The sequence below is a fragment of the Limulus polyphemus genome, unplaced genomic scaffold, assembly GCF_000517525.1.
Source record: "Limulus polyphemus unplaced genomic scaffold, Limulus_polyphemus-2.1.2 Scaffold538, whole genome shotgun sequence".
NCBI lineage: Eukaryota > Metazoa > Arthropoda > Merostomata > Xiphosura > Limulidae > Limulus > Limulus polyphemus.
In genome coordinates this window covers 504431-523761 of record NW_013666148.1, presented here as the reverse complement: position 1 = coordinate 523761, position 19331 = coordinate 504431, and the positions used below count along the sequence as shown (strand labels likewise).

Below are 19331 nucleotides of genomic sequence, written 5' to 3'. Positions count from 1 at the left end.
TATAGAGAGAGAGAGACACACACACACACACACACAGATAAGCACACACATACATCAGATACTATGTTTTATGCTCCCTCTCAATTATTTATTTCTACTTTGTTTTATTTCAGTATTTGGTTACATTCACAGTTAAAAATATTGTTGCACTATTACATGTACATATCAAAGTTGTGTACTTCCACATTAAATATAGTTAATCCATCTGTGTTGCTTCAACAATACAAATCCTAAAATCAAGTAATTTGTGAATTCTTACAACTCCAATTTATTCCCCAATTAGTTTTTATTTTTTAAAGGTTTTTGTATAAGAGTAGTTGTCCATGAATCTTACATCAAAAAACATATGTAATTTATTACTCATTTCACTAACAAAAGCAAGAAAATTGGAATAAAATGTGAGTTCATGCTTGTATGAATTTTCAAACATAATTCAATATGAAGGCTCGTCAAATACAAAAAAATATTTTCAATATGAAAATCTTTAAAAATGTTTATGTTTTGCATGATAAATACAAGTGTAAACCTGCTTAAGCCAGAACAATTTCAAGGCCTAAATTTTTACTTTGTACTTTTACTACAGTATTTTTTTTTGTATTATTAAAGAGATCATAAATTCATAGCTTTAAAAAAAATTAAAAATTGAACTATTCATTTCACATAAATAAAAGCAACTTTATTATTTAATAACAAGAAAATGGGGGTAATAATCAACATGGTATATTACATTCACAGATAAAAACAGTATTATAAACAATTATGGAAACAGTGAATAAAATGGGCAAAAAAATTCAAATATTATGGAAATGCTCCCTTTTTACTGTAAGAAAATAAACTGCACAGAATAAAGTTACATATAACTGTAAGTGGGTGTTATTCAACCAATCTGACAGTGCCACACAATAATAATGCATATAAAAGTACAGGCAGTTATACTATTCCCAGTAGTAGTTTGGTGCACGCACTCATGGCTCTCAGGATAGTATTGACATGTGACAACAAGTATAAACCAATTTTGGATGGTGAAAGATATTCAATGTGACATATTAAGGAACAATTTTATGTTTCCCTAAGAATTGTATGGAAACTCTTAAATTAATATGTGACACTAGAACAGTTTACATTAGAAGCTGTTAAGGTAGAAAACCCAAAATGTTAAGAATGACATATTAAGTACTCTATATATGCAAGTGAATGTTACCTCCAAAACAAGAAGCTACAAGCAATAAATACATGTGTAACTATACAAAAAACAGCGCTTACGAGAGATAACCAAACTAAAAGGCTGAAATAAGCATCAGACTTCAAAGAGCTGGATGAGTAAAGTTGGAGAAAAGTGCTCTTTACAGGTGAGTGCAAATTCAATTATTTGTCAATAGTCAATGATAATTTCTTCAATGGAAAAGAATACAATGTTACCAATGACTAATAAACAGCATCTACAGTAAAGTAAGCTGGGGGACCAGTACAAGCATGGTTGGCATCTCAGCCAATGCTGTTGGAAGTCTGTAAAAAACTAACAGCACCTTGGCAGTTGAAATGCATAAGTAAATTCTTATCCACAATGTCATTCAATCAGGAACAAGTCTTGAAGGTCAAGGATTCATCTTCCAGCAAGACACTGAAAGCAAGTAGCAAATATGATGAAACAACACCTGAAGGGATAAAAAAAAGGATGAAGGGACATACACACAACCATGGCTTGGCCTGTGCAAAGTCCTGATATGAATTTTATTAAGTCTTTTTGAACTTATATGCAAACTGACAAGTTGAAATGGCAACCAAACAACTTGGTTGAATTGTGAAGAGCAATACAGGACATTTAGAACAATGTTTCACAATCATACAGTGATAAGCTTAAGACAACATAAAACAAGGTGTAATGCCCTGTTTGAAATAAATAAAAAATATTAATGCATCATACAATTCATTCACTTTACTTTTGTATAGGTATCAACTGTGCATTTACATAATTAATTTTGATACTGTACATAATCACCATGTAAGTATCTAAATACAATAAAAAAGGTAAAAAAAAGACCATTTATAATCAATGGAAATTTTTGATTTATATGTTACCAACCACATTTCAGGAACTAATTTTTCTATATGAGAGACATTGCTTATGATTGATGAATGTGAACAGACTTATAACAACATAACAAAGGATCTAGCTTTATTTGTTTATTTTGCATATTTTCTCTTCAAAAAAACAAATGTAAGAACAGTAACACTACAGTATATGTGGCATGAAAAAATGTAGAAAATCAGAATTTATTCCTGTGATTTACCCTAAAGAAGGAACAGACAGATGATTTAGGATAAATAATGGGTTTAATAAAATTTTTAATAGTTTGTCTCGCTTTTTTTCACAAAGCTACCAAGAAGGCTGTACAAGCAAAGAAAAAGGTTTTCTCCTGTTTGACTGACTGAAAAAAAATTTAAAACATCAAAAATTTCTCATTATTAAATTCTCTCAATTTTTGCCCTTCTTAACAGAAAAACAAGCACCTCGTTTACAGATATTTTTTTTACAGTTTTTTTTTCTTATTGGCAAAACAGACATTTGTACTGTACAAGTTAAATGTACAAATTACAACTCAACTACCATATTATCAGTTATTGTAATTTTTCTTTTTTACATGGTTCATGTTTAATCTCACTATTAACTAAAATCCAGATATTCGATTAGTTAAATAAAATCTTCTGACCCCAGAAAGATGCTTGAAACTATTGGGTAGCATCTCATAATGTCCAACATGAACAATATTTTACTAAACCATGCATCAATTTGTCTCGCAACATACAAAAGCCTGGTTAGAAAAGACTGAATAGTCTATAACATCACTTATAAATTTTCTCTCTTCTCAAAAACATGACACTAGTCATGCACTGTTCAATAAATGTGAATGATATCTTTATTAAGACAAATAAAAAACTTTTAAGCTAAGAAACAAAACACTTTGATTTATACATATTGAAAGAGGAAAATTTACCGATGTCTTGTAGAAAAACTGTGGATCAGTTCTTATTTTTCTCAAGAATTCAGATGTAGTGACATTTGATGCAAGTGTCTCAACAACCTGAAAAAAATCAGCCCAACTAGTTAAACTGTAAAAACTTTCTTTCATTTTTAATATTTCATTTTAACTACCACTTTTCCACAAAACCTACCTTAAAACACAAAATTATCATCAGTAATTTAATCATTAGATTAATTTTCACCATAAAATTCACCAAATCCACATGGGGTTGGTTCAACCCTGTATTGGAGAAAAAGAAATGTTGACTATAATTCCAAATTAACTATATGAATCTAAACAAAACATGGCAAGCTTTCAGTAAAATGTACAAGATTGTTATGTACAAAAAAAATCAGATGTATTACAAACGTATTTTTACTCAAGATATGTGTGTGTGAACTGATGATCTTAATCTGACTCGGACTCTCGCAAGTCAGAATACAAGATGATGTTCATGTGAAAAGTGAAAAATAGTTTTACCTTTCATACAGTTTGCATATTGCATTTTCATAACCTCTAGAACCTCCAAAATACATACCTATCTGGGTTGAATGAGATTCCATGACTTTGTCAGACCTTTCCATGATGAAAATGTTATGCCATGACTATTTGATCAGTTCTTGAAATGTATTATTAAACTTTAATAATATGTGAAATTCTAAAACCTTATTCACATATTGTTTAATAAAGACAAAAAAACTATGTACGTTAAAAGTCAGAGTTTCCTTTAACATAATCTTGCAAAGTTTCAATGTGATCAATCACACCATTCTCAAATTATTGATATTTTATCCAATCTTACACAACAAAGCATTCTATAGATACCTTTATGATAATGGATACCAATTACATTAATTTTAAGTAAATCACAGAAATTATTGCAGCACAAACAAAACTACAGATTATAACCTTTGCAATTATTATGTTCAGACTTTTAATACGTGAAAAGAACATGTCTACTGTTGTAAAATGGAACATTCTTTAAAAAATGTGCTTCTCATATGTCAAATATTTATTATAGCAATATTTTCTGATGTGCATACCTCCACAAACCTTTCAGTTGCTAACCATACACTGCAGTAAACTCATATTTCCTATGTCTATAAAACATCAGTTGCTAACCATACACTGCAGTAAACTCATATTTTCTATGTCTATAAAACATCAGTTGCTAACCATACACTGCAGTAAACTCATATTTTCTATGTCTATAAAACATCAGTTGCTAACCATACACTGCAGTAAACTCATATTTCCTATGTCTATAAAACAAGTGCAGGTTAAAATAATCATTGAGAGTATATTGCAATATTTTTGCACAAGCCTTGAAACTATGAGTGTCAAGTTTATGTGCATATAACGTATTGAAATCTTTGTATTAAAGTTACTATATATAAATATTTATCTTTCAGTAATGTTACTGAAAATATATTCAGGTTTAAGAATGAATTGTTCATTCACAAGACAGCCAGATCATACTTCCGTATAGCTAATTTGTAAATTCTAGTTATGCATACAGAACACTTCATACATGCTGATAAAACATTCATGACAAATGTAATCGCAATGTATAACGTTAATTACTGAAAGTGATAATGCATTACAGTATTACACCACTCAAGCATCAAATTTTTTATTTTGTTCTTACATAATGTTGCATATTACATTAAATACAAATTTCTACTAAGTAAAACATTTTATAAAAGTTTTTTATTCTTCTATGGCCCTTGCATTTAGATACAATGGAAAATGCACATCGCCCATACTTGACTACACTAGTGATACATAATCTCCATAATAATTAATATCTCCAAAAACTAATAAGCCAATTCTGTTAAGCTGCACATATTCAACATTATCTCTAGTCCCAATTCTTTTCTGTTCTAGCATTTTGTTTGTTGCTTGACCAACTTTCCATTTTCTTATTATGTTACTCAGATACCCAGTGCATTAACATTTAGATTACTAGGTAAATTTGATGGTATCCAGTTACTAACTAGCACAAGTTTAAATATTTCTACAAAAGTTCATAGATAAGAAAATCTTACTTTTTCCAAATCTTTTTGTTATCTACAAATTACTGCATATTTTCTTTATACGAGTTTTCCTTAACTGTAACTGGTAATATTGCTTGCCAACAACCCATAGGCTACATCAGACATCAACAAACCCTGGGCACCAGATCAAAATGGTGACTAAATATTTAATTGAGGTGCCTAATATCTTCTCCCATTTTATTTGTGCATAAAGCTGTGCTAAATATAACTCGAATCTAAAACAGTTCTGGACTCTTGGAAGTCTGGAACTATTTTCACGTTCTTGTTTCTAGGATTTTAATGGTGGATTCAGCACTTCATGTTTTTTCAGAAATGAAGTTCACAACACATTACTAATTTTGTGCCATTTTGTTTTCCTTCTTTCTCTCAATTCAACCAATCAGTACATGTGTCAGACGGGACCAAAAGCAGTTAGTTCAGGCAATACTATCAATTATCGACACTGAAAAGATATGGGTACCCGAGATAACAGAGAAGAGAAAAGGAAGTGGATAAAAAGTCCCTCGGATAATACTGAAACAATCCAAAAATCTGTGGTGAAATCATACCATAGGTAAACAAAATCAGTCAATCAAGCCCCCACTGGACCGGAACCCATAGGGTAGTCACTAGCACTGTTGGCAACGTATCCATCTTTGTTGAATAAGATGATGAGTGGAAAAACCCCTACAGGTATGAACTGGTAAAGGCTGGGAAAAAGCTGAATGGGAAACAGTAATAAGGGATTGTTTAGGCTCAGAATCAGACAAGCAATCAACCAAAGATGAGTGGAGTGTTTGCTGTCTCGCAGATTCCACACAGGATTCTAAAGTGTCAGGAATGTCCCTGAAAACAGACCATTGGAGAAAGGGGGCCATACGTAAGTACTGAAGGTACGTAGGTGGTAAACGAACTTGGAACAATACAGCATCTCTCCCCAGAAGATCCCAACAACAGAGAAACTATGTGTGTAAGGAAAGGGCCGAGGAAGACAAATGTGCCAATGTGGAAGTAATCAGGGAGACGGTATCTCTCGAAAAACCTTCAGGACCTCAGTGAAGTGCCTCAGAAAGGAGGTGGATGGTGGACAAGTACCATAGGAGTTGATAGGGTAAGACAAAGGAGAGAAAACTGGGCATGGGATAAACGAACAGGATGACCAGGGTTCACCCCTCCAACAAGGGCAAAAATGATTCTAACTGTTGAGAATCAAGATCTGGACATTAAGCCTGATGGTAGGCTAAAGCAAACTGATCCAAAACCAGTGGAGGATTAGGCATGCTAGCACTCTCACTCATCTGAGACACAAAATGCTCTGCATAAACCGTAATATCTGGGGAAGGTGGAAACACAAAATACTGAAAGGAGGGGGTATCATGTAACAAGAAAGGGAGAGGATAAGTAATCTGGGAAAGTGATAGAACAGAACACGTCTGAGAAATCATGTCCAAAAAATACACTATTAGGCCTAGGTGATTCTGCAGTAGGGGCATAGAAAGACATGGCAAAATCAAGTGGAGGAAAAAGACTGTCAAATTCCTCGTCATCCTGAATGTGTTCGACACATTCAGGAGGAAACTGGGCAATATCAGGAGAAGTTGCTTGTTATTGTTACACAAAGGGCTACCTGTGCTCTGCCCATCACGGGTATCGAAACCTGGTTTCTAGCAGTATAAGTCTGCAGACATACTGCTGTGCCACTGGGGGGTATATTAAGAGAAGAAATTTGATTCATATAACATCAAATGACAGCCAATAATTCCACAGTTGAATTCCATCCACCCCACCTGCAGCATGTGTAAGTGTGCTGGTAGATGGTATTACCTCCAAAGTGTTAACTTGGATTTCAGAATTTATTGTTAAAGATAAAAAACACAACATTGTTAGAATAAAGAAATAAAAAACTTGGAAAAAAAAGCAGGGTATCCTTACATTTGTGAATGTTTGAAAAAGGAGAATAACAATTCCACTTCAGAATAAATTACAAAAGTTCAATCAACACTGAACAAATTTTCAAAAAGTTCATTAAATTTAAAAAATCGATTGAAGAGCACAATGAAAAACGTCTTGACACAAGCACTGCCAAATGAGAATGTGTGATAGTTCGAATAGAGGGAGTTGCATGCATCAGGAGGGTTTCACATGATGAATTACATGCAACCACATTGATCATAGAGTACATGGAAACTCAAGGCTTGTGGCATGCAAAGCACTTTTTATATATAGAGAGCAGCACTGAACAAGAATAGCTATAACTGTGAAGAAGTAATATCCCGTATCGAAATTTTTTTACATTTCATTCTTCATATAAGTACAATTTATATTTACACATTAAAATATGAATAGTTTATGCCAAGTTCACAAGTACTAGTTTTATATCTTTCTTACATCCTTAAATATTCATACTGGAACTACAAAATGTTTACAGATGTACTTGTAGTGACAGATAATTATTGTGAATACAATGGATTAGTTTCTAGTTGATACACCATGAGACTGAAGAGGGTAAACTTTACAAATGGAATAAGTAATAATAATAATACTAAAAAAAAATAATAATTTATTTACAGATTTTTCAAACTAAATCCACACGATAAAGCAAAAAATAATGGGAAATCATTACACATTTATAAACCAATAATAAAGTAGTTTCTAAAGTTACCTAACTAGTACTATATGCACACATATACTTGCTTTTTTACCTCATCCAAATCCTTAGAGATTCGTTCCACCTCTTGAAGCCCTATCTTATGTACTTCTTCAGGACTCATATCACAAGAAATATGGAATTTAAGGCACTCTTGATAGAATTTTTCTCCATCTGGAAGGCTTGAGACAGAAATATTGGGGCGCAAGGCAGCCATATATTCCTACAATGAATAAAGGTATGTTCACATGATTACAGCCTGTTAAGAATTTCCAAGCCAGATACCTCACAAAAAAAAATATAATTATTTATTTCCAGAAATTCTGATGAATAAAATCCACCAATAAGAAAGTAAAGTATGTGCTGTATGAAAGTATTTCAAAATTAATCATGAAACAGAGAGCAGTAGGCAAATAAAAAAAATGTTGCTAAACAAACTTTTTGAATGTTATTAAAATATGAGTGAGTATGATATCACATTACAAAGGATTCTACCATGAAATCGTAAAACAACATGTTTAGTGGCTTTGAAACTATGTAGCTAAACCACAGCTTATAAGAAAGTTAATGAAAAAAATTCCACATAAGGAATAAACACATGATGCCATAGTGTAGAGATTTACAAAATAATAAAGAAGGATTTTAATTTGACAATGGCTCACAAACCGAACATTCACAGGCTTCTTGCCACACCTCAAGATCAATAGCTGTCTCATTTGAAAAATGGCAAAAAAAAAGCGGGAACCATAGTAATCTCATTTGGTCATACACGATCGTGTCAAATCCTTCAATGCAGTTCTAATAGACTTTTGTGTCCTGGTTTGGTCTATTTAAGTGTGGTCTTGAAGAATGATGTCCTTGTATGGTGGAGGACTTATGGAAAGTTTATCAAGATGTATGGTCTAAGGCTAACTCCTGTCTTTGACAAAAACTTGTTGCAATGGAAATTATTAGTTCTTGCAACTGTATGTAATCATGACCACCAGAATGAGCACAGAGTACAATCAGCAATGGAGTAAGTACTTCCAATGAAATGTTTGAAAGAATATTGTTCTTATAAAGTGGAATTAACTCAGTAGTATACTGTTCCATTATTATTTCACTAAATATGTTTTCAAAAGTCTTAAGTGAACATACATGTGAAAAAATACACACACATGCTAAGCATCAATAAAACTTACACTTTCTATAAAAGAGCCAAGTGCCTGAAATGCTGGTAACAGTTGTGACTTTATAACCATGTGGGCTTCAGACTTTAGGGCCTCTCTGTAAATATAGTAATACAACATAACACATTTAACAAGACCTTTCTACACCTGCCACTCAAACTATTTCACCAACGACCACAGTTTACTGTTCTGATCATTTTGTACAATAACATTGCAAAGTTATATAAATCTCTATTTTAACAAAAGTTAAAAGGTGAATTTTATTTGAAACCTCCACAACCATTAGCCCCCAAAATCTAAATCAAATATTCAATGATTCATCTAAATGGTCAAATTACAAACAATTCCACAAGACTACTAGACTATTTCAGCTACATAATTATAACAATTTAGTTTTGAATATCAACTAATTTACTGCTTAGGATAAAACAAAGTAACAGGTTAACCAGATGACACTTTTATACAATTATAAACTGTTCTGATAAACTATTGACCATTACTGCTCTACTGGTTAATATAAAAAGCTCTTCACAAAGTTAACATTGGAACTAATAAAGTTGGATACACATATAAGAAATGACAAAATATGAAAGGTATTTTTTGCACTAGTTATCTTTTGTACAGAAAAAATTCAATAATTATGTTTTGTTAGTAAAAAAAAGTGCAATATAGCCTTATTTCAAAGCAATTTGTGAAAAAAAAGATTTATATCAGTTGACTTTTTACCTACGTATAACTTTATAATATATCTTCCTATCTATTTACTATTTTTCAATATATTCCATTTTTTATCTAATTAATAACTGTAAAGTTTAACAAAAACAATATTTTTGTGAAAATTAGACTAATTTTGTGAAACTTCTGAACTTTATATTTTTGCAAAGAGTCAATTCCATTTCTGTGGTGTCAAAACTGGCTTGGATCTAGCCCTGAAGCATAATTTCAAATACGATAAAGGCAAAAACTAATCTAAGAAATTAAAAAACATAAGGTAAATGTATTTCTTAATAATATTTTTCACTATCTTGCAAATATAGTGAAGATAGATAGATAGCTAACAACCTCTAAGATGTATACTCTTAAGTATTTTACACCAATAACCTGTGAAAAATACACTTGTAAATGATGATGACAAAACCCTGGCAAAACAATGTACATTTGCTGTTATGTTAAACTTATATTAAAGTTCTTCTTCATTACCCATTCAAGTCGTCTCCAAGCATCACTTGTAAATAGTTTAATGTATTAAGCATAGGCCTTTCATGTCCAACTTGTCCATAACACCCCCTCCCACTGTTAATATAGAGTTAGTTGAAAAGAGAATAACTAAACTACCTAATTTTCGATAAATGAATACAATATTGTGGTACAGGCAAATTTAGAAAATTTTCTACAGGCAGTGCAGAGCTATAGATTGGCACGAGATTAGATATTACGGGAACATCTTTAGGAAAAAAGATAACATGCTGAAAAGGATAATCATAATTATACAAAAAAAAAGTCCCAAAGAAGACAGAGGACTAAGGATTGGATACAAACAAGGGCTGATTAAAAATTACTATGGTGAAGATTATGCAGAGTATCAAAGAAAGAGATCTGATGCAATGCTCTGTTTGTAATGCCACTTACCATCAGACACAATGACGATGACATAATTCTGACCTAACCTAAACTGAAATTAAAAATTATAGGCTTATTAATTACAGTACAGTGGTAGAGAATTCAGATCTTACTTAATTACATGTATAGTCTTATATGAAATAATGCTGGACTGCCTTGTAAGAGAAACAGAAGCATTTATACAGATACAAGGTTGAAACAACCCTTTGACACTTTAATATTTCTATCTTTCTCTACATGGACTTACATGACCTAAAATCAGTTAAAGTGCTTTGTCACTTAAGGCTTTAAGTAGATGACAAAATACAGACAAAATTAGCGCATAGTTAGGCATGTTAACTGAAAATTTCTCCTTGTTTGTTAGCTTAAAAAATAAATGTAATCACACTGCATTTGTGAACCACTTTACTACCCACCAAAGAAGTTTCTGATTAATATGATAAAGAAAAAAAAAGAAAGCTGAAAATTTCTCTCTTGTTTTTTTAGCTTAAAACATAAAAGTAAATAATCACATTGCACTGATGAACTAATCTACTTCGCACCATAGAAAAGGTTCTTGATTAACATACTGAATAAAGAAAAAAAGGCTGTGTATAGGGTTTGAATATAAGAGCCTTCAGTATTTTAAACTGATACAAAACTACCAGCCTTATTTGTCTCTTTTACTAATAAAAAACACAGGAGAAAGATATTATTATATGAAGTAATGTTTGAAAAATACACAGAGATGACAAAATACATTTAATGCCAAGTAACAAAACCTAATTATTCTAACACATGCTAGTGTGAAGCCCACTGTTCAAATTCAAATCTTAACTGTTTATATTTGATAAATTAAACATATAGACATTTTGTTATTTAAGTATAGAAAAAAAAATTAATATACATTTACAAAGACCTAACACACAAAAATGTTGATATATTTAGGTGCAAATTTTACAGCATTAATGTTTCAGAGTTCAAACTGAAGAGTATTTTGCTTACTTTTCTGACGAAGAAATTACTTTTGGAATGGATAAAAATGGCTGAAAAAATGGGCTCTCTTCAACAGATGTTTGAAGATCAGCAAATTGTTTGGGAACATTTTCCTACAAGAAGAAGAATAACCTAGTTTAAAATGAGAATCAACATTTAATAGTTTGTCACTTAGGAGTTTTAGCTTGAATGAGCAAAACAGAGTACAGTGGTACTGTACACTAAACATAATTAAAATAAGTGGATGAAAAAAATGTTCTTACCTTGTGGTATTTAATGCTCATATATATGGAGTACTATAACAGGCTGTCTTTGAATTTCACATTCAAATGTTTTGTGCACATATGTATGTTTAGTTAATTTTTAGGAAGAAAGTAAAACTATTCAATATATATTACTACGATTATCACCTGGAACAAAAAAATTCATTCTTGCAATCACAAGACTAATTATTTCATAACTGTAAATATACAATATCATATATAATGAGCAATTCCAATGCAAACTTGAGTTAAGAATTTTGTACCCAAGCTCAGATTCAAATAGAACAGTAACTAATGCTCTTATCCTAAATTTTCAGTTTGTTCCTCGTTAATTTATTACCATTTGTTATTGTACTTGCAAATGTCTAATTAATTCATTTATTACACATATTATCATGTATTACAGTAACTACAAACACATCTAATGAACTTGGACATCAAATCATTTGCTCAATGCATCTGAATACTACATTCAGATCTTTACTTTCAGTTTTTCCTTTCCATTTAGTTTTGCAAAATTAGCATTGGTAGGCATCAATCATATTTTTGTCATTTTTTTAATTAAATGAAATTGGTTTATACTGTGTTTCAAAAAGCAAGTATAGAATATTAACAGGTACTAGAATTAAGAAGTCAGTGAATTACATGTACTATAATAAAGGTTATGAATTTCTTGTGTTTTGCTATATAATCCTCACTTATACAAACATGAAAAAAAAATCAATTAGTCTAAAAAAAAAGGAGAATAAAAACTTTTACATAATACTCAAAATGTAGAAAAACCCTATAACCGAGAGTTTCGAAAGGTGGACCTTTCTTCTTCAGGGGCAAACTGCGAATGGTGGTGTAATCTAATGAGTGATACATATAAAGGGATTTTAGTGACAACATGAAGGTCATCTGGTTTTCCAGGAAATATTTAGTCTATTTCTCTATGTACTGTTGCAAGAATCTCATTTCCAGTACAGTGTAGCTGATGGCGATAGTGTATGTGAAAATACGTTAGAGATATTTTACTTTAGAAATGGATAAATATATGTATATTTAAAACTATACTTAAGTGTTTAAGTAAAATAAAGGTGACACCTGGAGACTGATTGAAAATGATATGTTATGCTAATCAATTTATAAAAACAGGTATGAAATATTATCTTAAATAAATAGTAAGTTTTAGGAAATTCAGTGTTTACATTACATGAAAAAAATAAGCAAAGAATAAAAATTATTTTTCTGACAGAGATGAAACCAATGAACAGAGATCACCGATTCCAGGATCTAGATTAATTCCGAAAGGTTGAACAGTGTTTAGATTAGCAATCCAATAAGCTTCTTTTATTTCTCTATCTATCTTAGTTTTGAATCCTGTTTCAATGCCAATGAGAGTAACATCGTTAATGGAATGATTGGGTTGATTAAAGTGTTAAGCAACAGGGAGATCTTTTTTGGTGTTAATAAAAGATTTATGGTTATTGAAACATTCTCTAAGAGTTGTTTGTGTATGTTCCACATATTGGTAATTGCATTTTTTTCACTGTATAAGGTAAATGGAGTTTGTTGTTTCATAAGTGATTTCTTTAAATATTTTAAAGTTTCTTTGATTGTGCTTGTCAGAAAATGAGTCAGTGGTTTTTATGAACTTGATGGTTTGACAACAGGCTTTATTGCATGGACGACAAACATTTTTGGGTGGGGTGTAATTCACTTTTGTGTGAACAAGGATATCTTTTAGAGTTCTGCTTTTTCGAAAGGAGACAACGGGAGCTTCAGGAAATATCTGTTTAAGGCAATCATTTAGTTGTAGATGAAAATTATTTTAAAAAATTCGTGAAACATTTCTGAGTTTAAACTGACAGGTAATAATAAGAGGAATTCTATTTGAAAGTTTAGTATTGCTCTGATTTAGGATGTTTTATTCACTTCTATCAAGACTTATTGAACCTACATGTTTTTCTAACATCATGAATACTCTAAATGTAGTAATTGGATTAAAATATTGATCTAGATATCAATTCAAAAACCTAGGTGAAAAACAAAGTACAGATAGACATTTCCAAACAGCTTTTTTCTTCCAGTTGTTACAATTATCATTACATGAGTGAAACCACTCTATTGCTTCTGCATCATATACATCATAAAAAGCTGGAAAACAATGTTTCACATAATATAAACACACCTACAAGTATTCATTACTTCAATGTGTTATCAAAACAGCTACAGCATAATATTCCATTCTGTTCTGCCTGAGCAACTCTGCACTTCCTTATCTACTTAAAACAAATTATCTTGGAAAGTTTGATGGGGTTGAGTACCATTGCCAACACATTTGTTTTTTATAAATAAAAAATAAAGATTTATAAAAAAAGTATCCTGAATATTATTTTTAGTTAATCTTCATTTAAACCAGATTTGTAATACTATTTTAGAAAATTGTAAAATGTAAAAACTATGCAACTTCTATGACTATTTTCATTTGCAAGACATTTCCAACTATATTAACTATAAAATAGAGAAAGACTTATTAAAGAATCTGTATTGTTGGTTTACTACATTAAAACAACCAATTTACAACAAATTTTCATTGTTTCTATACTCAACAATGAATGAACAAACCATATAATTTTTCAGTGTCCTTAGAGGAAATTTTGAAATGATTGGCTGAACAAATGTTATTTAAAGAGTTATTTTTCTCAATCTGATATAATTTACAACAGTGCTTCCCAAACTCCAGTCATTCGCATACCACCTTCACGATATTTTTGCCATATCTGCATACCACCTGCACTATTATTTCCATTTTACTTAATATTGTTCTTCAAATCGACTCACTTTTTTTATTTAAATAAATTTATTTTAAAAGGAAATTTCATAACACTAGAATAAATGGAAAACCAGTATCACTTACCATATATTTATTTCAAGGTGATTCATTAATTTGGTCCTCATAGCTATCACCACTTTTTTGCATTTTCGTACTCACAATTCCATCACAATCTTCACCTTTACGCTTTAAAAATCCCATTTTTAACCACTGATCCATGATAAGTTCAAAAGAAAAAATAATAAAACAGAGCACAGACACACAATCATAAAATGAGAATCTTCATCTAACACTAACTAACAAATATGTTTTTTGGTATGTCATTGCACATGCTCTCTGAATTGTGGCTAGCCAATGAGCAGACCAGATGATGCGCATGCCCTCTGAATAATAGCCAATGTTTAATTGTTGGCAGATAACGTAGAAACCGTGTTCAAATTTATTTTTTCTAATAGACATTAAAATAAATATATAATTATTAAAATAAAAAAGTCATCTTTGTACCACCTAAAATCATCTCATGTACCACCAGAGGTAAGCATACCACACTTTGGGAAACACTGATCTACAACATACAGTTTAAACACTACTGATTTTGTGAAATAGTTGTATTTATAACTGTGAGGCTTAGGCTATTTGAACAGAAAATAAAGAATCTTACCATGGAAACAAGATGATTTGTTCGACCTTGTCGAATGCCTTCTCTCAATAATTCAATTATTTCTTCTGCCTGTTAAAGAAATAATATAGGTTGAATTGCATGTATTTATTCAAAATGTTTTAAGTATTCTTAGAAATTTTAAATCATGTATTTCTTTGATTACTTCCTTTTCTAATTGTATATATACAGAATCTTATTAGTTCTACTTTTAAAGCAGTCAAAAACCCAATGAAAAGCACTAAAACCTAAACAAACACTGAAAGAAAGAAATGACAAGTTAACATTTAACTTTACCGTGAAATGTATTAAAGCAATATATCTGGTATCTTTCTTCTGTCAACAAGATAGAGAATGTTTGAAACAATATTGATCTAAAATGTATTCTGAAAATGTCCTATGCATGTGATTAATACAAAACTAAAATTGAGTTAGTTTTTGATGATTGTTAAGGGCTGGCTTTATTTACCACTCCAGTTACATCATACATTTTCAGCTGTGAGAAACAAACATTAACTCAAATCAATTTTAATAAAAAAATTACAATCAAATTCCTTAAATGTAAGTTAAAGAATCTATGCTATTTAATACTTTAGAATTATCATTAAATTTTCAGTTTCATTCACTTCACAAGTTCAGAATTCATGAAACTAATTTACTATGATGAATTTGAAATGCTTTTTTCTATGCATGGATAAATGATGATTGAACCATTAACCCCTAAATATAGGCCTACTGATGACCAAAACAAGTAAAGTTGTAAACATAAAATCTTGCTTTTAGAGTGAGAATATTTTTAACTTAGAAAAATTAAAAGTCATTTGAAAACAGACATGGATAAAAAAAAACCTTTAATTCTTTCTGTAACAGATCAAATAATTCACATATAATGTGAATCAAGTTATGTTTCCTTTACTACTAAAAATTAATGTTTTTAAAATATTCTGATACTGGTACTGAACAGTTTCTATATCATCTCCTATAGATTACCACTGTCAGTATTCAATTCTTGAAATAAATGTGTAGTTTTATGTTAATTTGTTTTAATAATAATGTTGAAGGTTAATAGAATTTTATAATTGGGCTTATGGAGATTAAAAAAATAAATTAATCAACTGTATAAACACAAAAAAGTAACAGTATGATCACAGTTTTTTGTTTCATATAAAATCTAAAATGCTTGTTTATATCTGCTTACATGTACAAACTGACAAAGGAGTTTGAAATCAACAAACACTACTACGTTTTAAACAAATGGTTAAATTAAAAAATACAAAACATGATATACAAACATATCTTCTAGTTAATTTCATCTGTAATTATTAAGCACTTTCATCACTAGTCACATCAATTATTGATATATAAAGTATATGTATGATTGGTTGTCATTTCTGATTACATCTATAAATATGCCATATTATAAAAAATATGCTGTGAATTCCACATTACTGTACCACTTAAAAACTTATACAAACTTATTTAAGATGCTGATCTTTATAACAGAAATGTTGCAAATACTGACCTCACACTATTACTTATGCAGTCTACTTTACAGATGATTCAAGTGGAAAAATAAATTACTACAAACAAAACTGACATTAGTCCATAGCAGATCAAAATGAACTACTTGTTTTATTCCTTCACAACGCATTGTAAAGCATAATAAATGATTACTTGCTTTCATTATAAACACATGTAGCATCATGTACTGGTAGCCTAATACAAGCAATTTCATCTTCCATAATTATGTACCATGTATTATGTGTCATGTGTTCATTACATGTTCACGTATTTAAAAGTACATGTACCACTAACACAACCATGTGAGAAAATAATACTGATATTATCCAAAAGTAGCTCTGGAATAGAATAATTATGGCATCAAAGAGACTTATCAAAAATAAAAGTATGGCTAAGTACAATGAAATTCCATATCAAAGTATTTACAATGGACTAACATATTTAATAATCCTTACAGCTTTCTTTTTAAACTACTGGACAGGTTACTAAATATAAACTTGAAGCACAGTTTCGATTCACCACTTGTCACTGACTTATGGACAAGGACAAATTGAACATACAAGGCAAAGCTTTTTAAAGTGTTGGGCTGTATACGTATAGAAAATACACATTTAAAATAAGTAATTAGAGAGATTAACATATATTTACTGGAAGTTTGCTAGGTCTAGACTAAAATTTTATAATTACCTCCACCACCAAAGATGGATAGAGGTTACGTTTTCACCTGTGTGTGTGTGTGTGTGTGTGTGTGTCAGCAAGATTTCTTGAAAATGGATGAATGTATTTGGATAAGAGTTGGTATATATTTGGACTATGACCCAACTTAGAAGTGGTTAGTTTTTGGATGATCAAAAATAAAAAAATCCCTATCTGTTAACATGGTGACTAATTTTTTATACAATTTTTACTCTACAACTCAGTCAAAAATGATCAGATTTTGACGAAACTTGGTGGACATACGTAGAATATTATCTCTAATTGTCCTGCCTAAAATGGTCCACGTCTGTTGATAATGACAGACATATGGACACATTTTTGTATTTTTGAAAGCCAAATATGATCAATGCTGCATGGTGGAGGTATACATTCTACTGAGTCCCCTCTAGTTTTATATGTACTGGTCCTCCCTTGAAACTCCAAAACTCAATATTCAAAGTACAAAAATACTTAAAATCTAAACTAACATTAACCATTTTTTTTGTAAGTAAGATTTAAATCACATTTATCTTTAGTTGAGCTTCTGAAGATAAGAAATAAATTTCACTAACCATGTATAATTATTTGTTTCATACTTTTCAGGCAAAGATAATCAGAGTTAGCTGTGCATAACTGATCATTATTTTGAACTGATAGACTTTTGCAACTACTCTTCTTTAATAGTTGAATTCGACCATCATCTTATAATGCATTCACGGCCCTACAGAGCAGAGCATGTTTCTCAAGCAGTGGGACACAAATCAAGAATCCCTGGATTCACAGTCCAGGCATGCTAAACACTGATATTTAATAATGGATTAGTTTTAAAAGAAGATTAGTCTCAACTACACTGATATTTAATAATGGATTAGTTTTAAAACTAAATTAGTCTCAATTACTAGTTAATGTGACCTAAGTGAAAATGATTTATTGTGTTAGCATTAAATTAGTGTATTACTTGCTTCAACCTGATCACTATGCAATATATCTTTGTCAAATAATGAACATATATGAATGATAATTATTAGACTTCTTTACAAGAATTCAACTTAATTTATATTGTTGCATTTTGATAAATGTACGATACATTTTTGAATGATATATTACTTAGGGTACCTATAAAATATTCTTTCTTTACATTCCAATCATCTTATCAAAAATCAATCATATCTGTAACCTATCATTATATATCCAAATCAACAGCTTGCTAGTAGTGAAAAACTAAATATCATATTCAAACTGTGTAAACAACCTCTTTACATCTGTCATGATAGAAAAGACTGTTTGGTTTAAATATTAGTGATTAATTTATATTTGTGAGTGAATACTTTATTATTATTAAGTTTTGTTATGATAAAAGTTAAAAGCTGACGACTGTAGAAGGTTTTGTTAATAACTAATTAGTGTCGAAAATATAGAAAGTGCCCAAACGACTATGTAATAAAGATATAAATAGTGCGAGATGAGCAGGAAGCAGCAGACAGACAACAATAGACAGATAATAGCAAAAAAGAATATATCTGTGTGAAGTTAAGTATCGTAGATGTGATAGGCCTAATGTTTAATGTGTTAGAGTGAAACTAACAGTATAAAAAAATAAGAAGGATAATTTTATTCCATCAAAGCATGGATCTAAAGTAATTGAATCAGCCTGGGTACACTTTGACAAAAGGAAAAGAGGATCTTCAAAAGAAAGAAGACCAAACGAATTATGGTAACTTGCACCACAATTGTAAGTGAATCACACACAGAATACTTGTACACTAGTAATATAAACAAGATAGTTCAACTTGTTAACTGAAATTCTAAAGTAATTGAATAGGCCTAAGTGGACTTTTGACAAGAAGAGGAGAACTATATATATAAATAGTGTTTATGATAAGCTTGTAATCTCTATAATGTGAA

At 30.6% G+C, this 19331-nt stretch overlaps 1 protein-coding gene across 1 annotated transcript in view; it reads right to left on the bottom strand.

Moving 5' to 3' along the window:
• The window catches only part of LOC106458959, a 48038-nt gene that overhangs the window by 13257 nt on the left and 15450 nt on the right, over positions 1 to 19331 (bottom strand). Inside the window, exons 5-9 of the mRNA XM_013918528.2 lie at positions 15213 to 15281; positions 11480 to 11583; positions 8888 to 8972; positions 7762 to 7929; positions 2997 to 3083 (exon numbers count right to left, since the gene is read on the bottom strand). Coding sequence (XP_013773982.2) covers positions 2997 to 3083; positions 7762 to 7929; positions 8888 to 8972; positions 11480 to 11583; positions 15213 to 15281 — 513 coding nt within the window. The remainder of the gene's footprint in view (positions 1 to 2996; positions 3084 to 7761; positions 7930 to 8887; positions 8973 to 11479; positions 11584 to 15212; positions 15282 to 19331) is intronic.